General features: G+C 54.9%; 3 protein-coding genes across 36 annotated transcripts in view; 1 reads left to right on the top strand and 2 right to left on the bottom strand.

The window, feature by feature from the left end:
• The window catches only part of NUMA1 (nuclear mitotic apparatus protein 1), a 77,692-nt gene extending 62,449 nt beyond the window's left edge, over nt 1-15,243 (top strand). For 8 of the 27 annotated variants that reach the window (XM_019036335.3, XM_063693310.1, XM_063693307.1 and 5 more), the window contains 16 exons: nt 275-415; nt 1,567-1,689; nt 1,837-5,202; nt 5,656-5,697; nt 7,248-7,316; nt 8,714-8,833; nt 8,920-9,138; nt 9,258-9,415; nt 9,959-10,012; nt 10,669-10,915; nt 11,844-12,072; nt 12,738-12,874; nt 13,291-13,467; nt 13,766-13,882; nt 14,008-14,220; nt 14,569-15,243. In XM_019036335.3, the coding sequence (XP_018891880.1) occupies nt 275-415; nt 1,567-1,689; nt 1,837-5,202; nt 5,656-5,697; nt 7,248-7,316; nt 8,714-8,833; nt 8,920-9,138; nt 9,258-9,415; nt 9,959-10,012; nt 10,669-10,915; nt 11,844-12,072; nt 12,738-12,874; nt 13,291-13,467; nt 13,766-13,882; nt 14,008-14,220; nt 14,569-14,580 (5,424 nt within the window). In that variant the 3' untranslated portion in view covers nt 14,581-15,243. The remainder of the gene's footprint in view (nt 1-274; nt 416-1,566; nt 1,690-1,836; nt 5,203-5,655; nt 5,698-7,247; nt 7,317-8,713; nt 8,834-8,919; nt 9,139-9,257; nt 9,416-9,958; nt 10,013-10,668; nt 10,916-11,843; nt 12,073-12,737; nt 12,875-13,290; nt 13,468-13,765; nt 13,883-14,007; nt 14,221-14,568) is intronic. The other 19 variants (XM_055356676.2, XM_055356678.1, XM_055356679.2 and 16 more) reach the window with 3 other exon arrangements.
• A 335-nt stretch (nt 15,244-15,578) lies between these two features.
• Nucleotides 15,579-20,348, bottom strand: IL18BP (interleukin 18 binding protein). Of its 7 annotated transcripts, XM_055356712.2 has the most exons (7): nt 19,068-20,348; nt 18,425-18,861; nt 18,093-18,178; nt 17,563-17,754; nt 16,793-16,916; nt 16,565-16,712; nt 15,579-16,333 (listed from the first exon to the last, which is right to left on the bottom strand). In XM_055356712.2, the coding sequence occupies exons 3-7, from the start codon at nt 18,118-18,120 to the stop codon at nt 16,256-16,258; spliced, it is 570 nt and encodes a 189-aa protein (XP_055212687.1). In that variant the 5' UTR covers nt 18,121-18,178; nt 18,425-18,861; nt 19,068-20,348; the 3' UTR covers nt 15,579-16,255. The 7 variants fall into 7 exon arrangements, with proteins under 7 accessions (XP_055212687.1, XP_063549407.1, XP_004051781.1 ...); XM_063693337.1 differs by having other exon boundaries at nt 18,719-20,348; XM_004051733.4 differs by lacking the exon at nt 18,425-18,861.
• Nucleotides 20,349-20,490: 142 nt separating this feature from the next.
• Nucleotides 20,491-24,428, bottom strand: part of RNF121 (ring finger protein 121) — a 71,065-nt gene continuing 67,127 nt past the window's right edge. For both annotated transcript variants that reach the window (XM_004051721.5, XM_004051722.5), the window contains 3 exons: nt 23,247-23,380; nt 22,548-22,649; nt 20,491-21,904 (listed from right to left, as the gene is read on the bottom strand). In XM_004051721.5, the coding sequence (XP_004051769.4) occupies nt 21,784-21,904; nt 22,548-22,649; nt 23,247-23,380 (357 nt within the window). In that variant the 3' untranslated portion in view covers nt 20,491-21,783. The remainder of the gene's footprint in view (nt 21,905-22,547; nt 22,650-23,246; nt 23,381-24,428) is intronic.

The following is a 24,428-nucleotide window of genomic DNA, read 5'->3' as shown; positions in this document are numbered from 1 at the left end:
AATGTCCCAGCACCTGTCTTATGCTTCAGTCTCTCCAGAGACCTGCATATCTTGCCCCTTTCCTTGTCCCATAATTGGCGGCTTCCCGGGTACTGGGTTGGGACCCTAAATGTTGATTTGTAGTTCTGAATTAGAGGTGTGATGGCTGTGATTGGTTTGTAGAGGGTTGGCAGGATAATTGGAGGCATCCAGCCCCTGGGGTTCTGGGAGCAGACAGCAGTGGTGGGGTCAGCGTTGACTCTGGGTGATGGGGATTCTCACTTGCCCGTCTCAGCTGCGGGAGTTTGCCAGTCATCTGCAGCAGCTACAGGATGCCCTCAATGAGCTGACGGAGGAGCACAGCAAGGCCACTCAGGAGTGGCTAGAGAAGCAGGCCCAGCTGGAGAAGGAGCTCAGCGCAGCCCTGCAGGACAAGGTAACCCTCTGCTGGGGTCACAGCTACAGTCTTGACCACATGTGCAAAGCTGAGTCCAGTTTACCACTGTGCTCTTCTGGGCCTTTGGGTATTAAGTTGCTTTCTCTTCAAGGTTCAATAGTGTGCTGTAATTGAAAGATTGTGGGCTTCAGTCTAGTACGCCTTTTTTTTTTAAACTTATTTTTTTTTTCCCCAGTCAATGCCCTCACTTTATAGTACACCTTTCAATCCTATCTCTGCTGTTCACAAGATGTGGATCTTGGACAAGTTAATCAGTCTGTTTTTCTAAGCATCCTTTCCCTAAAATGGGAGTAGTAACGAGTAGCTGCCTCATCACCTATTATGAGAAAATGTATGTAAAGCACTTCACACATCGTGTAGTGTAAAGTAAGCTCTCAGTGAACCAGTTGTGATTGTTACTATTGGTAAGAACCCAATTTGGCCACTTACTAATAACCATGTAGCCCTTGATGAAGGCACTTAGCATCTGCTTCAGGTTCTTGCTCTGTAAGAGGAATGGTAATAGCTGCCTCCCACACAAGCTGGGTGTGGTGATGCATGCCTGTAGTCCCAGCTACTCGGGAGGCTGAGACAGAAGAAGCTCTTGAATCTGGGAGGTGGAGGTTGCAGTAAGCCAAGATCTCGCCACTGCACTCCAGCCTAGGTGATAGAGCGAGACACTGTCTCAAAAAAAAAAAAAAAAATTTTAGGAATGAACCCAGCATAGCCTATTGTAGGTGCTTAGTGAACAGTGGTGAAGAAGTGGGTTTGGGACTGGGGGGTGCTGCAGCTGCTGCCAGTGGTATTGCTGCCCAGAGGATGGTGGGCAGCTGGTGGTGATTTGGATAATCTAGGACTCAAGACTTATCTGAGGAAGGGTATACGGTAAGGAAATTTGAAGTAAACTCAGCAGCCTTGGGGAAGTAGTAAGCAGGTTACATTATGACTTTATTGTGCCTTAGAACTAGGTCTAGAGAATCAGGTCCCTCATGCTCCCAGTTCCATGGTTTCTGCTTTTTTCTAGGCCAGGGCAAAAGGAGATCTTGGTAACAAGATGATGGGCCCCATGTTTGTTGATGTTTATGAGGGCCTGTGTGGTAATCTGGTGCCTGTTCCCCTTCTCTGTTCACATGGGTCTCATTTACTCCCAGAAATGCCTTGAAGAGAAGAACGAAATCCTTCAGGGAAAACTTTCACAGCTGGAAGAACACTTGTCCCAGCTGCAGGATAACCCACCCCAGGAGAAGGGCGAGGTGCTGGGTGATGTCTTGCAGGTAGGAATGCACAGGAAGACCTGTGTGCTGCGGGTTGGTGTGGACTCACATTCAGTACATTTGGGTTCCTGGTGTTCCTCCATTTCCAGAGGAGGCTTGGTGACTGAGGAGTCATGCTGATCCCAGTTTGTCTCTTTATACCATCAGCTGGAAACCTTGAAGCAAGAGGCAGCCACTCTTGCTGCAAACAACACACAGCTCCAAGCCAGGGTAGAGATGCTGGAGACTGAGCGAGGCCAGCAGGAAGCCAAGCTGCTTGCTGAGCGGGACCACTTCGAAGAAGAAAAGCAGCAGCTGTCTAGCCTGATCACCGACCTGCAGAGCTCCATCTCCAACCTCAGCCAGGCCAAGGAAGAGCTGGAGCAGGCCTCCCAGGCTCATGGGGCCCGGTTGACTGCCCAGGTGGCCTCTCTGACCTCTGAGCTCACCACACTCAATGCCACCATCCAGCAACAGGATCAAGAACTGGCTGGCCTGAAGCAGCAGGCCAAAGAGAAGCAGGCCCAGCTAGCACAGACCCTCCAACAGCAAGAACAGGCCTCCCAGGGCCTCCGCCACCAGGTGGAGCAGCTAAGCAGTAGCCTGAAGCAGAAGGAGCAGCAGTTGAAGGAGGTAGCTGAGAAGCAGGAGGCAACTAGGCAGGACCATGCCCAGCAACTGGCCACTGCTGCAGAGGAGCGAGAGGCCTCCTTAAGGGAGCGGGATGCGGCTCTCAAGCAGCTGGAGGCGCTGGAGAAGGAGAAGGCTGCCAAGCTGGAGATTCTGCAGCAGCAACTTCAGGTGGCTAATGAAGCCCGGGACACTGCCCAGACCTCAGTGACACAGGCCCAGCGGGAGAAGGCAGAGCTGAGCCGGAAGGTGGAGGAACTCCGGGCCTGTGTTGAGACAGCCCTCCAGGAACAGCATGAGGCCCAGGCCCAGGTTGCAGAGCTAGAGTTGCAGCTGCGGTCTGAGCAGCAAAAAGCAACTGAGAAAGAAAGGGTGGCCCAGGAGAAGGACCAGCTCCAGGAGCAGCTCCAGGCCCTCAAAGAGTCCTTGAAGGTCACCAAGGGCAGTCTTGAAGAGGAGAAGCGCAGGGCTGCAGATGCCCTGGAAGAGCAGCAGCGTTGTATCTCTGAGCTGAAGGCAGAGACCCGAAGCCTGGTGGAGCAGCATAAGCGGGAACAAAAGGAGCTGGAAGAAGAGAGGGCTGGGCGCAAGGGGCTGGAGGCTCGATTACAGCAGCTTGGGGAGGCCCATCAGGCTGAGACTGAAGTCCTGCGGCAGGAGCTGGCAGAGGCCATGGCTGCCCAGCGCACAGCTGAGAGTGAGTGTGAGCAGCTCGTCAAAGAAGTAGCTGCCTGGCGTGAGCGGTATGAGGATAGCCAGCAAGAGGAGGCACAGTATGGCGCCATGTTCCAGGAACAGCTGATGACTTTGAAGGAGGAATGTGAGAAGGCCCGCCAGGAGCTGCAGGAGGCAAAGGAGAAGGTGGCAGGCATAGAATCCCACAGCGAGCTCCAGATAAGCCGGCAGCAGAACGAACTAGCTGAGCTCCATGCCAACCTGGCCAGAGCACTCCAGCAGGTCCAAGAGAAGGAAGTCAGGGCCCAGAAGCTTGCAGACGACCTCTCCACTCTGCAGGAAAAGATGGCTGCCACCAGCAAAGAGGTGGCCCGCTTGGAGACCTTGGTGCGCAAGGCAGGTGAGCAGCAGGAAACAGCCTCCCGGGAGTTAGTCAAGGAGCCTGCGAGGGCAGGAGACAGACAGCCCGAGTGGCTGGAAGAGCCACAGGGACGCCAGTTCTGCAGCACACAGGCAGCGCTGCAGGCTATGGAGCGGGAGGCAGAGCAGATGGGCAATGAGCTGGAACGGCTGCGGGCCGCGCTGATGGAGAGCCAGGGGCAGCAGCAGGAGGAGCGTGGGCAGCAGGAAAGGGAGGTGGCGCGGCTGACCCAGGAGCGGGGCCGTGCCCAGGCTGACCTTGCCCTGGAGAAGGCGGCCAGAGCAGAGCTTGAGATGCGGCTGCAGAATGCCCTCAACGAGCAGCGTGTGGAGTTCGCTACCCTGCAAGAGGCACTGGCTCATGCCCTGACGGAAAAGGAAGGCAAGGACCAGGAGTTGGCCAAGCTTCGTGGTCTGGAGGCAGCCCAGATAAAAGAGCTGGAGGAACTTCGGCAAACCGTGAAGCAACTGAAGGAACAGCTGGCTAAGAAAGAAAAGGAGCACGCATCTGGCTCAGGAGCCCAATCTGAGGCTGCTGGCAGGACAGAGCCAACAGGCCCCAAGCTGGAGGCACTGCGGGCAGAGGTGAGCAAGCTGGAGCAGCAATGCCAGCAGCAGCAGGAGCAGGCTGACAGCCTGGAACGCAGCCTCGAGGCTGAGCGGGCCTCCCGGGCTGAGCGGGACAGTGCTCTGGAGACTCTGCAGGGCCAGTTAGAGGAGAAGGCCCAGGAGCTAGGGCACAGTCAGAGTGCCTTAGCCTCGGCCCAACGGGAGTTGGCTGCCCTCCGCACCAAGGTACAAGACCACAGCAAGGCTGAAGATGAGTGGAAGGCCCAGGTGGCCCGGGGCCGGCAAGAGGCTGAGAGGAAAAATAGCCTCATCAGCAGCTTGGAGGAGGAGGTGTCCATCCTGAATCGCCAGGTCCTGGAGAAGGAGGGGGAAAGCAAGGAGTTGAAGCGGCTGGTGATGGCTGAGTCAGAGAAGAGCCAGAAGCTGGAGGAGAGGCTGCGCCTGCTGCAGGCAGAGACAGCCAGCAACAGTGCCAGAGCTGCAGAACGCAGCTCTGCTCTGCGGGAGGAGGTGCAGAGCCTCCGGGAGGAGGCTGAGAAACAGCGGGTGGCTTCAGAGAACCTGCGGCAGGAGCTGACCTCACAGGCTGAGCGTGCAGAGGAGCTGGGCCAAGAATTGAAGGCGTGGCAGGAGAAGTTCTTCCAGAAAGAGCAGGCCCTCTCCACCCTGCAGCTCGAGCACACCAGCACACAGGCCCTGGTGAGTGAGCTGCTGCCAGCTAAGCACCTCTACCAGCAGCTGCAGGCCGAGCAGGCCGCTGCTGAGAAACGCCACCGTGAGGAGCTGGAGCAGAGCAAGCAGGCCGCTGGGGGACTGCGGGCAGAGCTGCTGCGGGCCCAGCGGGAGCTTGGGGAGCTGATTCCTCTGCGGCAGAAGGTGGCAGAGCAGGAGCGAACAGCTCAGCAGCTGCGGGCAGAGAAGGCCAGCTATGCAGAGCAGCTGAGCATGCTGAAGAAGGCGCATGGCCTGCTGGCAGAGGAGAACCGAGGGCTGGGTGAGCGGGCCAACCTTGGCCGGCAGTTTCTGGAAGTGGAGTTGGACCAGGCCCGGGAGAAGTATGTCCAAGAGTTGGCAGCCGTACGTGCTGATGCTGAGACCCGTCTGGCTGAGGTGCAGCGAGAAGCACAGAGCACTGCCCGGGAGCTGGAGGTGATGACTGCCAAGTATGAGGGTGCCAAGGTCAAGGTCCTGGAGGAGAGGCAGCGGTTCCAGGAAGAGAGGCAGAAACTCACTGTCCAGGTAAGGTACTCAGCCCAACGACCCTCCCAAAGATCAGGAGCTGAGAGTGCGGGGACATCGATCCTCTGTGTTCCAGGGCCTCTAGCTCCTACACTGGAGTGTCTTGCCTTTCCTCATTCACTGGGTGGCAGAAAAGGAGAGGTGGCTGGTGGAGTTCAAGTCTGTTGCCCCTGTCGTCCTAAAGAAAATGTCAGTGGCCTCCCCTTCCCTGAAGGCTCTGTCACTAGAGAGTCAAGTTGTGATGACCACCAGCCTGTTCAGAGGCACACCTGCACTGGAGGCCTCAGGAGCCACTGGGGATTAGAATCAGCCTAACTGGCATTTTTAAACTTACTGTCAATCTAGCTCCTTAGGGGAAAGTATCAGAGCCTCAGTGAGGTCAGCCTGGCAGCAGGGCTGGTGCTTCTTTGGCCTCATCTCACTCTGTCTCTGTTGCTCCTACCCCATGTACAGGTGGAGCAGCTAGAGGTATTTCAGAGAGAGCAAACTAAGCAGGTAATGCCTGAGGTCCTCGCTAAATGCTGGCTGCTTAAACGGTGACCAGTCTCGGTGCATGAGCCCGGCTGCAGCTTGCCTCCGCCAGCTCCTGTTGTGAACTGTTTGTGAAGGGGGCAGGGTCAAGCCATGGAATCCAGGCCCAGGCTGCCCAGGAGTGCGGTGTGCTGGGCTCTCTCAGGCCTCATCCCACCCGTCCCAGGTCGGCCTCTCCACCCTTCTGCACCTTCTCTCATTTGCCTGTCAGGGACAAGGGGTAGCACTGGCTTCATCTTTCCCAACCTGAACCAATGACAGACAAAATCCTTGGGATTCTAAAACTTCCCAAGTACTGTGTCTAGTTAAGGATACCCAACTAAGAGGAACAGCAGAATTACCGTGTTGGCCTTGTTTAACATGGTGTCCCTTTTTCCCAGAGTACGGCTTTATGGAAGCCTTGAAGGTGATAATGCGAGGCAGCCCCCACAGGTTAGGGAGGATTGTGGGCTTAGGACACTTGCCCATCACTTTCTGGGGCTCTAACCCCGAGCACAGCATAGAGATGTCTGTAGCAGGAAGACCGAGGGTGAAGGAGCAGGAGGGGTCTATACCAGATGGGGGTGGGGGAGTGGGGGTCACATGGTCTGGCTGCCTCTTTCTCATGGGAATCATCTCTGTGTTGCCTGAGACATCGAGGCTATAGAGCTGGTGTTTCTGAGACATCGAGGCTATAGAGCACCCTTTCTCCATCACTCTCCTACCCAGCCACCCCAGGACTGCTGAAAAATTGGGCCCTCCTCTTTCTCTAAGGAGCCTGTGATAGTGGGGGACAATCAAAGTGAATAGCAAACAGTTAGCAATGGAGCCCTTGCCTCTCCCCTGTGCTGCCTGGTCATGCTTGAACTCCCAGAATGCTTGGAGCAGCCAAGGGTGCATGGGGCTGTTATGTTCTCTCTTTTCCCCTACTCCCTGTGCTCTTCCTCTTTGTAGGAGTGGGGTGGGCTTTGGAGTACATGTGCTGCCCCTGCCCTTGTCTTCCAGCAATCTGTTTCCCAATGCTAACCACAGCAGCCATGCTGCTAGCACCAGCCCTAACGGCCTGTGGATGTTGGGAAGAAGTCTGAGCATCTGTGGGCTTGGGCTTTGGCAGTTTCTGGGAGGGAGGCATGGGAATTCATTGAGTATGTCTACTAGAATTATAGACTAGGTCCTGGGAAGGTTGCGGCTGCAGAGTGTGGCAGCAGCAAGGTGGTGGTGAGGTGTCGGCTCCCCAGAGTCAATTCTGATTTTGGAGGTGACGGGGGTTGGGCAGGCCTCTGTCTCTGCAGGCTCAGGGTAGAGGCAAGAACAGGTGGCCCTGGCAACATCTATGTGTTAGGTTGCCTCATTCAGGCCCTGCCAAGCAGCCTGGGCAGCAGGCTGTTCTGTAATTGGAGGCCAGAGAAAGGGCCTGAGTTTATTCTAGGAACACTGGGGATCCTGGTCTGGGAAACCCCATGATGGGTGGACATCCAGGATGAACATCCAGGGGAAGTCCTCCTGAGTCTTCTGTCCTCCTCTTCCCTCCCCAGGTGGAAGAACTGAGTAAGAAACTGGCTGACTCTGACCAAGCCAGCAAGGTGCAGCAGCAGAAGCTGAAGGTGGGGCAGCTGGGGGAATGGGTCTGGCCTCTGGACAGGGAAGGGAAGCTATTCTCTAAGCTCTGGGGCCGTGGGGGGTGTCGGGGCAGAGGAGGGGCATCCTGCATTCCAGGTAGCCCTCCTAGGAAGCCTGTGGCTTAGAAGCCCCTGCATGTGTCTTCTGGGAGCTCTCGAGAGACAACCAGGGTGGTTCCCATCTCTCAACTGTCACTGTCCACTTCAGCAGCTACTAGTCACGTGTGGTTATTGAAATTTATTAAAGTAAATCCAGTTCTTCAATCACACTAGCTACACTGTGTCCCTGTTCAGTAGCTACATGTGGTTAGTGGCTGCTGTATTGGACAGCGCAGGTACAGAACATTCCACCATTGCATAAAGTTCTTTTGGACAATGTAAGTCTAGATGGTCTGGGCAGGGAAAGAACGAGAGTGTCACCAGTGTTGAATATTACAGTGCAGTTTAATAACATTCTTAATGCTTTCAACTATGTTACCTTCTTTGGTTTAATACTTGCTTTTTGCAGTTCTAGGCTTCACAGCCTTCAGTCAGGGGCAAAGGAATTGGGCACCAGTGGCATTGGGACTCACTAAAGCCCTGGTGGGTCCTAGGAGTTGTTGGGAGCTCAGAGCTTCATTTCTCCTGCTCACCTTCATACCATGGTGCCACAGCATGTCTTGATTGCAATAAACAAATGTTTATTCTGCTCCTTGTGGGGCCTGTCCTATGTTAGGAGAGGCAAAGGGGGGATGCTTCCATCTACAGCAAAGCACTTGCTGGCCTTGCAGATGGACAGAGAATCAGGCCCTGCTCTTAAAGAGTTATGGTCTGGACAGGAGGCAGTGTGGGCATCATAAATAAGCCCCCATGGGCTTTTGGAGTTAGGTGGACCAAATCTTACTCTGCCATTTAGTCACTGTTACTCTGGTCAATTTGCTTAAATCTCTGAACTCAGTTTCCTCCTCTGAAAAGAGGGTGAAGTGACTTCTCAGAGTGGCTTTGAGGAGAAACAAGTTCCCCTGTCCTAAGAGAGCTCACATGCCAAGTGCCTTACTCTAGGCTCTGCACCTGGGTGTTCCCTGAGGATTGGTTCCCTTCCTCCTAGGGGAGATTGTGCATGCAAAGAGGGTGTGACACTTTGTGTCTAGTCTCAAAGAAGGCAAGGATAGGGCAGGAGCTGGTCAGGGAAAGGCCACTATGGATGTGGACTGAAGGGCGTGTGGGCTTCAGGTTTAGTAGACTGTAGTCGGGCAGAGTGTATTTGGGGTGGTGTGGTTTTCTTCCGCTTCCTAAGAAAGTGCAGGAGTCTGAAGCACCTGTGGAGCCCCAGTGGCTGGTGCAGATAAGCGGACTTGGGTAGAGCGGCCAGACCAGCTTGCCCGAGTGGCCTTTCTTCTCAGGCTGTCCAGGCTCAGGGAGGCGAGAGCCAGCAGGAGGCCCAGCGCCTCCAGGCCCGGCTGAATGAACTGCAAGCCCAGTTGAGCCAGAAGGAGCAGGCAGCTGAGCACTATAAGCTGCAGGTAAGGAGCCCAGCCCCAGCCCTTGCCACCTTCCTCCTGCCCTTAAACCTCTACCCCACCCACCCACCCACCCTCTCTGCCCACAGATGGAGAAAGCCAAAACACATTATGATGCCAAGAAGCAGCAGAACCAAGAGCTGCAGGAGCAGCTGCGGAGCCTGGAGCAGCTGCAGAAGGAAAACAAAGAGCTGCGAGCTGAAGCTGAACGGCTGGGCCATGAGCTACAGCAGGCTGGGCTGAAGACCAAGGAGGCTGAACAGACCTGCCGCCACCTTACTGCCCAGGTGCGCAGCCTGGAGGCACAGGTAAGAATTTGGCTGGCAGACTCACCTCACTCCTATTCCACTGGACCCGTGCCCTCTCCTCCTAGGCCACTGCTGCCTTAGGCTTTTCTTCACTCTCCCCCTGGCCCTCTCCTTCTCAGGTTGCCCATGCAGACCAGCAGCTTCGAGACCTGGGCAAATTCCAGGTGGCAACTGATGCTTTAAAGAGCCGTGAGCCCCAGGCTAAGCCCCAGCTGGACTTGAGTATTGACAGCCTGGATCTGAGCTGCGAGGAGGGGACCCCACTCAGTATCACCAGGTCAGGAGGCAGCCTTCCTCCCTATGTCTGTTTATGGCGTGCCCGCTGTTTATCAGGCTGTATCCTAGTGAGATAAATAAGATGTGATCTAAATTTATTCTTAGAGAAGAATAAAGAAAAACAGGTATTATACCAGATGTCTATTTAGGGCACAGTTGGAATAAAAAGCAAGTGGTCAAGAAAGGCTTCGTGGAAGCTATCGCTCCTGCTGAGTCTTGAAAGCATCCATAGGTGTGTGTGCCAGGTTGACAGAGAAGAGCAGTGTGAACAGAGGCTGTGAAAGAGCCTGACTAAGCTGAGATGCGAGGCCAGGAAGGCCCATTGGAGACCGGCTATTAAGACTCGACCCTAAAGGCATTGAGGAAACCTTGGTGGCTGTAATTGAAAGGTTTAGGGGGGGGAAAAAGGAACCTTGGAAGAATTTGAAACTGAAGAGTACATGGTTAATTTGCATCTTAAAAAGATTACTCTAATAGCCAGTATAGAAGTTAAGACTGGAAAAATGTTTTTATTAAACACTTACATTTACTTATTTTGTGCTAGACATAAAGCACTCATGACAATTATACCTGATTTGTCCCCCAACAACCCTCTGAGGTAGGTTTATTCTGTCTCCTTTAACAGATGAATCTGGGGCATAGAGGGGCAGTCACTTGCCCAAGGTCCCCCAGTGGTAGAGCTGGGGTTTGACCCTGGGCAGCCTGGCCTGAGTTCTTGGCTTGTCACCACTCATCTTCCTCTGTCAGTGCCATGATGAGTCTAGGTGAGAGGAGATGAAGCAGACCAGGGAAAGGACATGAGCATGGAGTGGGGTGTGGTTAGGAGCTGTTCAGGAAGCTTGGTGATTGGGCTTGCCAAGCAGGACGACATTGGATTATGCCCATGTTCATGGCTTGGGGGCCTGAGTGGGGGGCACTCCTATTCACTGAAATGGGAGATGCAGGAGGAAGAACAGAGAAGTGGTCTTAGATTGGGACGTGTTTGCTGTGAAGCAGCCATGGGCATCTGGTGGGGATGGGACATCTGGGTCTGGGCATTGCCACTATGAGGAGCTATTAGGAGAAGCCAGGGGAGTGGACTGAAAGGAAGGCCCAGGTCAAGGGCTTTCCTTGGTACCTCTGAAAAATCAGAGAGCTGGGCTGCTTGACCTCATCTGCTTGTAGTAAGGATGGGAAATGGTCACTTTCAAAAAGGGCTGGACAAAATGCCTTCTAGCGTGAAGGACTATACCTCAGCAGGTTTCCTTTCCATAGCAAGCTGCCTCGTACCCAGCCAGACGGCACCAGCGTCCCTGGAGAACCAGCCTCACCTATCTCCCAGCGCCTGCCCCCCAAGGTAGAATCCCTGGAGAGTCTCTACTTCACTCCCATCCCTGCTCGGAGTCAGGCCCCCCTGGAGAGCAGCCTGGACTCCCTGGGAGACGTCTTCCTGGACTCGGGTCGTAAGACCCGCTCCGCTCGTCGGCGCACCACGCAGATCATCAACATCACCATGACCAAGGTCAGGCTGCTGGGATAGGGGCTGCAGGGCAGCAATTCCCACTTCCTCTCAAGGGCATCTTTGCACTGGGCACTCAGTCAGGAGCAGGGAGGGATGAGCAGCCAGTCCATGTTACAGTGGGAAAACTGAGAGGTCTTAAAAAGGGCAGTGACTTGGTTAGGGGCACTTCTGAAGAAAAAGGCCGGGCTGGGATTAGATCCCTGCCTCCTGACTAAGGCTAGCATTCTCTCCATGCGTAGCACTGAGCCTGTACAGGGTGAAGGGAGAGAACATGGCGAAGCTGCAGCCCATCCTGTGCCTCCCAGCATGCCCCATGCAGCTGAGAGGCATTGTTGCTGCCCAGTGGACTGCCTGCCAGGCTGCAGGCCCTTGCCTTTGTTTCCACATCTTGAAGGGGAGGTTTGGGAGGAGGGGAGAGGGGCCCCTGGTACAGCAGGGGGGAACCTGTGTGTTTAGGGTGCCCCCTGCTACCAAGAAGTTGGGGAAGTTCTGGAAGATGGTAAGGGCCCTGGAAGTTTGGACTGAGGGACAGCAGAGGCTGTGGGATGAGCCTGACTAGTCAGGAGACATGGGGCCTAGCCCCAGCTCTGATAACTTCGTAGCAGTGTGATTTGGGGCTAGTCACTATTTCTTTGCACTTCATCTCCAAAATGGGCTGATAAACACTCTGCATTCCCTACCTCAAAGCATTATGAAGAGACTCCATGAAAAAAAATGCGTAGAAAAGAGTCTTGACAACATCAGCACCACCTTGTGAGGGCTTCTGTCGACAAGGCCCATTTCTTGCAGACACACACTTTAAGGACCTTTGCAAAGCAGTTGGGAATACATGGATGTGCCGTGGGATCTGAGGGCTTCGGAAGGGAATGGGAGGCTTCTGTACAGTGCCAGGGACTGTACACTGCAACAGATTCACTCTGTCTTCCAGAAGCTAGATGTGGAAGAGCCAGACAGCGCCAACTCATCCTTCTATAGCACACGGTCTGCTCCTGCTTCCCAGGCTAGCCTGCGAGCCACCTCCTCTACTCAGTCTCTAGCTCGCCTGGGTTCTCCCGATTATGGCAACTCAGCCCTGCTCAGCTTGCCTGGCTACCGCCCCACCACTCGCAGTTCTGCTCGTCGTTCCCAGGCCGGGGTGTCCAGTGGGGCCCCTCCAGGTGAGGGGACTACAGGGACTTACTATACCCCAAAATTAGACTGGAAGGTGGATCGTGGCACAGGGAAAAGAGGAAAGCTTTTTAAAAATCCAAGGCTGGCCTCCTTGCTACCATCCAGCTCCACCTGCCCCTCCTTCCTGCAGCCTCAGGGCCTTCCTTACCTGCCCATCTAGGGGCTGGCTGTGTTGGGGGCACTCTTAGCCAGAGTTAAGGGCCCGGGATTCCCAGCACAACTGTGACACTTAGCTGTGGGGAGTCCTCCATGCCCTTCTCAGGCGGTGATGGGCTGCTGGAAAGGCCAGGCTGGCCAGACTCTTCTTGGAAGCTCTTGTCCTTTGGGCACCAGGGAGCCCCTAGGAATTAATTCCCAGTCCTTAATTTGTTCCTCTGGGTGTTGGCCACCAAGCCTTGGCAGGTGAATAAGATGTAGTAGCAGTCTCTGCGTGTGACCTCTTCTGCCCTCTCCAGGGAGAAGGTGGTGAGCAAGCCCCTAGGATAGAAATAGTCTGTGTGCCGTACTCCTGCACCTGCGGCACTGAATCAGACTGGTGTGCTGGGCTTCAAGTTTACGGGGTAGGTGGCAGCAAAGGCTGGCAAGATGCCAGGGCCAGCAGGTGACCTGCCGACTCCAGGCTCATTTGTTCCCACTTCCCTGCCCTCCACAGGAAGGAACAGCTTCTACATGGGCACTTGCCAGGATGAGCCTGAGCAGCTGGATGACTGGAACCGCATTGCAGAGCTGCAGCAGCGCAATCGAGTGTGCCCCCCACATCTGAAGACCTGCTATCCCCTGGAGTCCAGGGTGAGCCCTGGGGTCACTGTGCAGGGCCTCCCATCCCTGTCCTCCCTTGGAATCCCACCTGCTGATCTAGCCTGAGCACTAGGGCCCTGGATTGCTGACTGGCCGAGGAGGGGGAGGGTGACCTTCTCATGTTTCCAGGTGGAACAGACAGCTGGGAGGGTACTCAGGGGTGAAGTCCCTGGGGGTGGGCAGGAGCTCAGAGAGGAATCTGGTCAGGACTGCACTGCTTGTGGCCATTTGCCCAGGGCTTAGGTAGAAAGCAGAACAGGAAAGGAGGCCTCGTGACTTTCTACCTCGTGAGGCAGGAAGGGTCCCGACCATAAGTGTCGGGCGAGTGCAGAGTTCTGGGACAGCCCCAGGTCCTCCTCCATCTCCATATAGCTATGGTCCACTGACCACCTCTTCCACCCATGCAGCCTTCCGTGAGCCTGGGCACCATCACAGATGAGGAGATGAAAACCGGAGACCCCCAAGAGACCCTGCGCCGAGCCAGCATGCAGCCAATCCAGATAGCCGAGGGCACTGGCATCACCACCCGGCAGCAGCGCAAACGGGTCTCCCTAGAGCCCCACCAGGGCCCTGGAACTCCTGAGGTAGGCGTGGTGGCTCCTGGGTGTTACTCCAGCACTGTGCCCAGGTCAGGCCCAGCTCACCAAGGACTAAAGGGAGCCTTCTCTCTCCTTCCCTCACTTCCCCCTCTCTTTCCCTCTCTCCAAGGGCCTGACCCATGGATGGGAACTGTTGGGAAGGGAAGGCTCTGGCCCAGAGTTGGGAAGGGGAGCAGGTTGCACGTTGACTTATAAGGTCCACTCAGCTCTGAGAGAACAAGACACCTGGCTTCAGATGTGACTCCTCTTGCTACTGTCTGCCTAACTGTCCTCTTCTCCATAGTCTAAGAAGGCCACCAGCTGTTTCCCACGCCCCATGACTCCCCGAGACCGACATGAAGGGCGCAAACAGAGCACTACTGAGGCCCAGAAGAAAGCAGCTCCAGCTTCTACTAAACAGGTGAGGCTGGGGCTGAAGGGGGATGAAGCGACGCCCTGGCGGGACCTTGCTGGTAGAGCGTGGCACAGCACGCTGGCCTGGGAAGGCAGCACTGGGTCTCCTGGTCTGACAGCCCTTCCTTGCAGGCTGACCGGCGCCAGTCGATGGCCTTCAGCATCCTCAACACACCCAAGAAGCTAGGGAACAGCCTTCTGCGGCGGGGAGCCTCAAAGAAGGCCCTGTCCAAGGCTTCCCCCAACACTCGCAGTGGAACCCGCCGTTCTCCACGCATTGCCACCACCACAGCCAGCGCCGCCACTGCTGCCGCCATTGCTGCCACCCCTCGAGCCAAGGGCAAGGTAGAGGCACTGGCAGGATGGGGGAGGGAAACACGATGAGAGCGTGGGCACCCCCCAGACCGCCCCACCAAGTAGGATCCAAGACGGGGCCACGCCAGGCTGCTGGAGGGTGTGGGGTAAGAGGTGTCCCTGTCCTGGTAGCTCCTCTCCAAGGAGAGAAGACAGATGGCCCCATTCTCATGGAGAGCACCCAGAGCTGCTCAGGCACAGCCAGCAACTGATAACCCTGGGGCTCACAAGGGAGGGGATCCAGACAGGGGCATGGGAGCAGGAAGAGATCTTCCCAGCCAGTGGGTGCAGGCTAGTATCGCAAGTTCTCATCTGGCCATGTGACTGTGTCTCTTTCAGGCAAAGCACTAAAGGGCCAGTACCAGTGAGTGGCCCCACCTGTGTCCCCGATGCTGACCTCACCTGGTCCTCCGCCTACTGTCCCTCTCAGTGCCTTCTCTCAGCTCCCAGGCCAACAGTAGCCAAACCCCTAGAGACAGTGATGCCTGCCCGCACCCTGGCCTGGTCCCTGGACCTTCACTGGCGCCTTCTCGGAGCTGGCCCAGGGGGCCTGGAGCATGGACAGTGTGGGCGCTCTCCCTACCTTGCCTCCTTTTTTCTTAAAGCAAAGTCACTTCTCCATCACAACCAGATTTGAGGCTGGTTTTGATGGCTGGGTCCTTGGGCCTGGCCAGTCTTCCTCTTAGCCTCTGGATCTAGAAGGGACCATAAGAGGAGTAGGCCCTGGTTCCTGCTGTCCTGGTGGCTGGGCCCAGCAGGGGCCCTCACTCTTGAAGTCCAGGACTGGGTCTGACCTGGTGGGAGCACCTGCCAGAGGATGCTCTTTCCCAGGACGGATGGGCCCTGTGTCTCAGGAGTGGGGTTGGGGGACAGCCTTCAGCGGCAGCTCACACCCTACCTTCCCCAGACTTGCACTGGGGTGGGATTTGGAGTGATGGGAAGGTTTTTAAGGGCCGGGGATGGATCTTTTCTAAATGTTATTACTTGTAAATAAAGTCTATTTTTCTCCCGTGAGTACTGAGTTGGCTTGATCTGTGTGGGAAAAAGAGGAATATAGGCTCTTTGGAGCCTACCTTGTTCCTGCTGAGTCTTCCATACCACCTCCTTTCTCTCATCCCTTTTCCTGAGGCCACATCTTTCCAGGCTCTTCCCACTCTCCATTAGTGGCCTCTGCTCCCGGGGAGCATTATGGGCTGTTCTCTCTTTTCTTTTTCAAGGGCCTATGTTCCCCTGAAGCAGGTGTTGTCTTCAGCTTCTGTGTGGCAGTCCCTCTCTCCCATACTCCCTCGTGGGACAGGCAAAGTTCCTGGGAGTGGAACTGAAGCCTAAATGAACAGATGTCAGGATGCCTCCAGTGAATAATCCTTTATGAGGACCCACGTGGGGATGACACAGATACAGTGTGGATCCGAAGCAGCTGCTGCCCCCATCCCTTCCCTGGAACAGTCCATTAGAGTGAAGGGGGGAAAAAAAAAAACAAAAAAACATACAGCACAAAGATAGGAAGTCCGCAGAATGTGGCCAGAGCTGAAAGAGGATGACTTCATTGACGAGGCGGCATTTCAACCAGGCTTGAGTGTTCCCCTGCTGGGGCGGTGAGGAAGACGGGACTAAATGAGCAGAGACATGGGAGTGGGAGCTGTCTGGGAAAAGCAAGAATAGTTGGGAGGTGTCCAGAAAGTCTTGTGGGAAATGCAGGTAGGGCCCTGGAGTGCAAGGCTAGGGCATCAACAGTCTTGGTGGTTTCTGAGCAGTAGAGCAGTGTGAGGAGTAGGACGTTAGGAAGGCTAATGGATAGGTGGAGAGAGAATGGCAGGAGGAGGAGGCATTATAAGGAGGCTGTGACTTTCTAGGTAGGTGGGAATGGAGTTTGAATTTGGTGAGAGAAGGGACCCAAAGCAGAGAAGGAGGGGGTGTGTTGCTCATCCATGCAGCCTGCAGGCAGTCAGGGACTGTTCATTCCAGGTAGACAGGTAGGACCCAAGCTCTGGTCAAGGTTGTGCTGCTGCTGGCCCTGTGCTGAGTCTTAACCCTGCTGCTGTGGGCTGCTGTGGCTGGAGGGCAGGGCTTCTTGGGTGGGGGGCAAGGTTGCCCTCAGCCCAGCCTAGGGAAGTGAAGGCAGACAAGGATCAGGCCAAGGAAAGGAGGGACATCTCATCACTTTGCCCCAGGCTACACCTCCTCTGCCCAAGACCTAAGTTCCTTTTTGTCTGGCTGACCTTGAGGAATGCTGGGCATTAGTTCACAGGCTGCTCTGGCAGAGCCCACCCTTTCCTCCCCACATATGGAAGCAGAGCTCCTCCTGTTCCTGGAGGCCTCTCCTTGGGCTCCTCACCCAGAGCTGGGCCAGGACGACGTGACGCTGGACAACCTGTTCAGGGTCCATGAGCACACAGGAGAAGTTGGTGCTGTGCAGGGCAGGGGTCAGCTGCTCCAGCACCAAGGCCTTGCACAGCTGCGTACCTGTGCTCCCACGTTCCCGGCTGGAGCGGAAGGGAAGGAAAGGTCACGAGAAGGCCGCAGAAGGCCTCCTTCCTACCCACCTGGCTGCTGCGACCCTCACCTGGTGCTCCCCTCCCACAGTCGGCCTGGGAGGTGCTCAATGAAGGAACCATTGCCCAGCCAGTAGAGGATGCTGAAGTTGGGGAAGCGGCTGCAGGCCACACAGGATAAGCTCAGCGTTCCATCTAGGGACACAGGCAGCAGTTAGCTCTTCGGAAGAGCAGGCCCTTCCCCTGCCCTGCTCTGCTGTGCCCTCCCTGCCAGCTCCCCCCAGTCCCCATGCATCTGGAACCTAGAGAACTGCCCTGCACACCACCTTGGTGGGAACGTCCGTTAAAGGGGAAGTGCAGTTGTCTCCGAGAGGCCCTAGCCCTAAACATGGGGAATGTGAGGAATGGTCCTTGGTTCACGTGATGAATCCTCTTCTGAACCTGTCTCCTCAGGATGACCTTTTCTAGTGCCCAGCCTCGGTGACTTGGGAGCCCAGGCGACAGAGGCAGTGCTGGATGGCTGCAGCTCCTCTGAGATGGCCAGAGGCCAGCAGGCTCTGGGTGGAGGGGCTGGCCTTGGAGTCCACTGCAACCAAGGCTCTGGGAGGTCCTGTGACCATTACTTATGTCTTGAGTTCTCTGTCCTATTTGATACGGAGCATCTTGGGAGCTGCGCCAAGCCTGCACCCATGACACTGGGTTGGGGAGGGAGAATGGTGCGTCCTCAGCCCAGCTGGCTCAGCTGGTGGTACATGGGCAGAAGGGGGCTGGTGCTCAGGAGTCAACCCGACCCTGGGAACCTCTGTGCCCATAGCCCACCCTCCACCACTGTGCTTCTTACTCAGTGGCACTTCCACCTCTGGCCAGGTCACTTCCAATGCTGGACACTGCTTAGCTGCTGGGAACACTGGGGGCTGGGAGGGGCTTCTAACAGAGGCAGTGGCAGCTGTGGTGGTCTGCGAGACAGGTGTGGCTCTGACCAGGAGAGTGACGACATGGGCACACAGGAGCAGGACCCACAAAGGGCTGAGGTCTGAGGAAAGGACAGTTACAGGTCAGCGGCTCTGGAGACAGAGTGGGCTGCCCGGGTAAGGATGTAACTCCAGCCCAGAGATGTCTGGGTTCTAGCCAGGGAATCAGAGCGGGAAGAGGGACCCCTCAGCACCCACCCCTTAGCCCTTTATTGAACAGAGTACAGAGAAGCTTTAGACTGGAGCCAGAGCTACAACACCTGCCCAGGTTCTTAAAGCAATAGCACCAGGTGTGCTGGGTGGTTTGCCTTGGAGTGAAGGCTCCGGGTTAGCCCATTGCTCCATTCTGTTCATAGACCTCACCCTACCCCGCCTGCCCATGCGTAGCCCCAAGGCCTACCTGGTGTCCAGTTGTGTCTCATGGTCATGATGCATGCGTCAGGAGCTGGTGAGCCTGGCTCTTTATCTGTGACAACGTCCTCTTCTCTGGTGAAAGGTGGGGGAGGAGAATGGTAAACCACTCCCGCTTTTCCTCAGTAGCTGGCTTCTCCTCCCGTAGCATAGCCTGGAGCTCTTTCAGCACTTAGAAACAGAGCTGGGGGTGTCAAGTGACAATCCTTCCCCACCCCAGCTCTCACGACCACAAATGGTTGTAAGATGCTTACCTAGTCCAATCTTACCCCTTCATTAGGGAAGGCAAAATTGAGACCCAAAGAGAGAATACGGACTCACCCAGTCACACAGGGAGGCAGTGCTCTCTCCAGCACCAGAGCTGCTTCTGGGAAGGGCAGGATGCCGAGCAATCCTTCTGGGAAAGCACTGCCCCGACCCTCTATTTCACTTTCACTTTTTAACCAGGGAATCTTGAGCAGCTGTGACACCTCTGCTTTAGCCAAAGTTCAGTGGCCAGAAACCTTCAGCTCCTGGGACTCCTACTCTCCAGAGGATACCAGACTGGGATCTCTAATCTACCCCCATGCCACCCCCAGGGTCACCTAGGGTGTGAACTAGATGAGAGTCTCTCACAGATCAATTCTGTCCCGCCCAAGTGTCAGGACTTTGGTGTCCGCCTCCCCTCTTCACAGCCAGGTCTTTGTTTCCATATGAACAGGCATCTGCTTCCTCCTTCACCTTCACACTGACATTCAAGGGGACAACTTTCCTAGGCACTGGGGAACCCCAAGTTGGACCAGTTCAGGCTCAATGCCATACCAGCCCGTCCACATCCTGGCCTTTCCCAGGCTACCCACTCCCCCAGCCACCAGCCCCAAGGTCGGCTACATCTCCCAGCACCCACCATCACACCCTGTCTCTCATCCTAGCCCCTCTGGCCAGAGCCACAGGTCTAGGTTCACTAGTAGTCCCAGACTCCTACCTGGCTCCTAAGAGGTCCTGAAGAGCCTTCCTTTCCAGAAACTCCCCTCTAGGAGCTCCAAGACTCAAGTTAGCTGTGTCTAGCTGCGTGTGAACCCACCACAGGAAATACACCGAGAGCACTTCCCCCTTGTCTGTAGAACTCTCACGGCCAACCCAGGAACTGGCACACAAGCTCGAGAGCCAACCCTAACAGGAGGGAAGGGCAGGCACTTCCCGGGGAAGAGGCGGACTGGCTCAACACTGGCTCCGGCAACAGAGTCTACACCAGAATATGAATCTGGTCACTGATGGGACAAATGGCGCTAGGGCTGCGGGAGGGCCAGGATTCAGGGTGAGGCGTGTGAGGAACCTAGGATGCTAAATCTAAGGAGGTTTTCTCTCAGGGTCATGCAGTTATCCATGGAGGCAGAAAGACCAGGGCTGGGTGATCCAATGCATGCATATATTAAGTGTGGACAGGAGCTGCATGTCTGAGGTTTGTGACTCCTGTGATTGGGAGGGTGCAACGGCTGGTGACAGAGCCAGGGAGGCCCACAGATGGAACTGGGTTTGGTGGATGCATCAGGAACACAGTCAGCTGTGATCTCAAGCTTCTTGTAGAAAAACCAGATTCATATTCCTAATTTAGACATAGGATACTACAAGTCACATCCTTCTTCTCTAGGTGTCTAGTTCATGTTCTTCCTCCTCTCAATTCCTCCCCCTACCTCCTGCCCCAGGGGCTTCTAGCATGTGAGATGCAGGAGAAATTCCTCCCAAGAACACCAGCATCTCCAGGAGTTAGGTCAGGAGGCAAGGCTGCCTGGGGTTTCTGAGAGAGACAGTCCAGTGGGGGATGGTAGGGAAAGATGACAGGACTCTGTCTTAATGGAACTGAGACCAGAGTCAGGCCAAGGGGGGAGGTCAAGGGACTCAGAACTGTTACACATGAGAAGAGCTTTGGACAGCCTGGCCTCGGCTTCTCACCTGAGCCTGACAGGGGGGTGGGGGGAAAAAGTAAAAGGAAGGGTGATCCCTGGGTCCTCTGACCAGCCCCATTCCCCTCTCTGAGGAGGGGAACAGCCCCACAGGTGGCATAAGCAGCAGAGTACCATGGGGAAGCCACAGCTGGGGAAGAGAAGCCGAGCCTGAGTGTGGCCCTAAGGAAGGCAGGTGGTGGCGGGACACTGTCCTCAGGCAGTGAGAACATAGAGCAACCTCAGTCTGAAGGCAGGCCCAATGATGCCCCAGGCCCCTAGGCCACAGGACAGGAGCCTGGCATTCCACCACTCCCAGGGATGTCAGCAGGGGAACAGCTGGGAACAGCAGAAAGGCAGGCCCAACCACCCCCAGACCCTCAGGTCTCCGATGGGGGTTAACAAAGGCAAGACACCCCTGGGGACCCCAGGGAAAGAGGTGGGAAGAAGAAAGCAAGATAAATGTTCAGCTTTCCAACCCAGCTCATGGAGCTTTATTCAGACGGGAGTGACAACATCCTGCTTCGTTCTTGCTGCCCTTGAAGGGGCAGGCCCTACTGGGCCATATTCCCTAGAAACCCAATGCCGAAGGCCCATGTTTGACCTCCCACTTTATTCAAGTCGCCCAGGACTAGGGCTGGGGCCTTCCTAGAAGCCCCTCTCAGAACCTGTTCTCACCCACCCACCACTCCCGTTGTCAGGCCCAGGGAGGACCCATGAATGACAAAAATCATGTAGGGATATTCCCTGGACTGGGAATCCCCTGCCAGCTTCAAGGACATATCATCTGACACAGGGAGAAGCTGACATCTGTCATATTCTTCTGCCTCACGTACACACACACACACACACACACACACACACACACACACATACGCACTCTTAGGCTTTCAAGAAGGAAGTGATGTGGCAGAGTGACCGCTGGCACGTGTCACCACTCCACTGAAGGATCCACTGAAGAATGAGCTTGCACAAGGGGCTGTCAGTCATGGCTGCCAACAATTGCCCCATGGCCCAACTATATGACCTCTATTCTTGGCTGACCACAGCCCTGCCCACGGGCAAGTATCCATGATGCTGATTCTTCCAGTTGTCCCAAAACAAATCTTCAATGAATTCTGAGGCCCCAAGGCTTCCCTTGTTGGCCAAGTCACTGATAAGGTTCCACTTGCCTCAACCAGCCTATAGCTCCTGGACAGGGGGAGACAGAGTCAGACGCAACACCTGTCCTGTGTCCCAGACAGTGGGGGAGGGAGGACACCTGGGGCCTCAGTGCTCACCCGTGGCACAAGCCTGAGTATGTTAGCTCTTCTATACTAAGTGCCCCAGGCTTGAGCCCCACACAGGGAAGAAGGGAGTGGGTGGGCTGAGGCCTTCAGCTACCTGGGAGCCCAGCAGTGTTCTCGGCCAGAGATGAGAAGGCTCCTTTAAACCAAAAATGTCATGGCTCTGCCCCCACCCTGCTTAGGCAGGGAGGGTGAAGCCTGGAGGGGGGCAATTCCTATGCTCCACAATAAAAAAAGGTTTTTTAAATATATTCATCAAAATAGTTTTCTTTTAAAAAGCCCCCCACTGCTGACAGCCTCACTGGCTGGCTCTCCATCATATCCCTCCCCAGTCCGACACAGCCGGAGGGGTCCTGAGTGGCCCAAGCGCCCCTTTGAGTCTTTCCCACCCAGGAGGTCTTTGTGGGCAGGGAGGAGAGTGCCCTGAGGTCCACGGCGTGTGGGGTGGGTTTTCCACTGATGCTCTTCATCACTATTCCAGGCCCAGGATGTAGTTGATGCCTTGGACTACACCAATGATGACAGGCTGCCAGGCTACCAAGTATCGAAGCCAGTCCAGCAGTTGCCCATACATGACGTGAGGCCTCTCCCAGCTGTCAGTGTGTTAAAGAAAAGAGGCTCTGTGCAAGAGCTGCCAGGAGTGATCTAGCATGGGTGTTGGGGCTCCCTGGGTCTGCCCCACTTTCCAGCTGCTCCACAGCCTAGAGGAATGGAGGCTGCTTTCTGGAAGGGCCCAGCCTCACTTCCTACTCAGGCAGCCCTCCCAACTTTTCCCTCCCCCTCCTCTTCCTCCTCACAGCCTGTCTGTTGGGGTAAAGAGCTGAATGCAGAGAAGGTGGGAGGCAGATAGAGGGGACTGGTACTGGAGGCAGGGCAGCCCTGAGAGAGGTATAGAGATAAATCCTAGTTCCCCATGTCTAACATGCAGGGAGGGCCTCCTGTAACACCTTCTCTAAGAAGGAACTGCCAGTGTAAGATAACACAGCCTGAGGCTGACACAAGTCTATCTATCCGTGACAATGGCTGCAAGGAGGCTGAGAATAGGCAATAATACTAGAATAGGGAAACTGGGGGTGTATCATGGGGGCAGGACTAGCAGCTCAGCTTCCCATCATGGTTTGACATGTTCTGGTTGGGGGCAGAAGTGAGGGCCCCAGGAGGATCCAAATGCAGGTCACACTGGCCAGTACTTTCTTCCCACAGCCCACTCCCAACAAGGACCCCAATAAAGGATACGGATTGCTGAACATCCTCTTGAGGTCTACCTTCTCTTTGCAGTAGGGACACGTCTGCTTCTTTCCCACGATGCACCAGCCACGGATGCAGAACTCGTGGAAGCTGAGCACCGCTGGTCAAGGGAAATGGTGAGAGCCAGGGCGGCACTCCAGCCCCAGCCAGTCTTTGAAAGGTTCAAATCCTGCCTTCGCTCTTTATCAGCTCTGTAATGTTGGGCAAGTCCCTGTGTCTGAACCTGTTTCCTCACATGTGAAGTAAGGATAATGATCTCTATCTCACAAGACTGTTATGGGGCAAAATGGAGACAATACATGGCTTTCCCAACATAGGCAGAGAATGGGAGCTGGGTAAATACATGATAAATATTACAAGTGTTATTCAGAACAGGGGATGATGCTAAACTGAGGGATCCCATTAGAGGGTCCTCTTCCCCTGTGACTGGTCAGATCTCAGGTCTGCTAGCACAGCCTCACTAGCTGCAGCCTCAGGTTCCTCTCAGACCCAGCCAGGTTGTAACCACTGTTTACCTAAGAGTGGCTCTGATCTGTGGGAAAGGCCAGGGAAGGTGGCCCTCTTGTGGCTCTCCTACACTCAAGGGTCTGGACAGCACGCCTAGGGTCATGACCACCCTCTTTCTCTCCCTCACTACAGTGTGCAGATTGCAGAAGAGATGTGGCCCAGGAGCTCGAGGCAGGATACACATGATTGCAGGACAGCCTATACGTGTTCTCAATGATCCCCTCTTCACTGACGTCCACAAAGATCTGCTGCCCACACACAGCACACACGCTGTCTGAAAGATGTTTGGTAGGCATGCCCGACTCGCTGTAGAACTGAAGGAGAATAGCAGGAAGGAAAGATAGGAAAAGATGTGAGAAGCAGCCAAAGTAGGAAGCTCCACAGAGACCTCAGGCCTTCTAGAGAAGAGGCACAGTGGCAGCGGGAGGCCCAGAGTTAGAGGACATCTTTTTCTTTTTAAACTGTTTAGAAAAGGTAATCTTTTACAAGTCAAATCGACCTCATCTTTGCTGGGCAGATGGGGAGAAGTGACCAGACTAGAGACAGTTGGGAAGTTAGATGTAACAGAACCTATAAACTGGGCTGGATCAGCACCAAAGGATAAGGGGAAGGGGAGGGAGAAGGACTTGGGGCTGATGATCAGAAGCTGTGTCAGGCAAGCCATTCTGTCGCCAGACTATGGTTCCACCAGAAATGGACAACAATATTCTCCAACATTTAAAACAGTGAAATATTAAGTGCCATGTTGGTTTGGTGACAAGGGCATTCTCAGACATTTGTGGCAGCAGCAAAAGGGGTTCAAGCCTTTCGGATAGGATTTAGCATGGTATCTCAAATTGTTGCACCTTTTGACCCATTAATTCCACTTCAAGGAATTTAAAGAAATAAGAGGAGGCTGGGCGCGGTGGCTGACGCCTGTAACCCCAGCACTTTGGGAGGCCAAAGAGGGCGGATCACGAGGTCAGGAGATCGAGAGCATCCTAACTAACACAGTGAAACCCCGTCTCTACTAAAAATACAAAAAATTAGCCAGGCATGGTGGGGGGCGCCTGTAGTCCCAGCTACTCAGGAGGCTGAGGCAGGAGAATGGCGTGAACCCGGGAGGCAGAGCTTGCAGTGAGCCGAGATCGCACCACTGCACTCCAGCCTGGGCAACAGAGCGAGACTCCATCTCAAAAAAAAAAAAAAAAAAAAAAAGAGGAAGTGTCAAAGAAGCTTCATGAATACAGATATTCACTTAAGCATTATCATAATTAAGAAAGCAAAGAGTTTGGCATGTCCTCAAAAAGTTAAACATAAAATTACCAAATGACCAAGCAATTCCATTCTCGGTATAAACCCAAAAGATATGAAACTAGGGAC

The sequence above is a fragment of the Gorilla gorilla genome, chromosome 9, assembly GCF_029281585.2.
Source record: "Gorilla gorilla gorilla isolate KB3781 chromosome 9, NHGRI_mGorGor1-v2.1_pri, whole genome shotgun sequence".
Classification (NCBI taxonomy): domain Eukaryota; kingdom Metazoa; phylum Chordata; class Mammalia; order Primates; family Hominidae; genus Gorilla; species Gorilla gorilla.
This window is presented reverse-complemented; position numbering and strand designations above follow the sequence as displayed.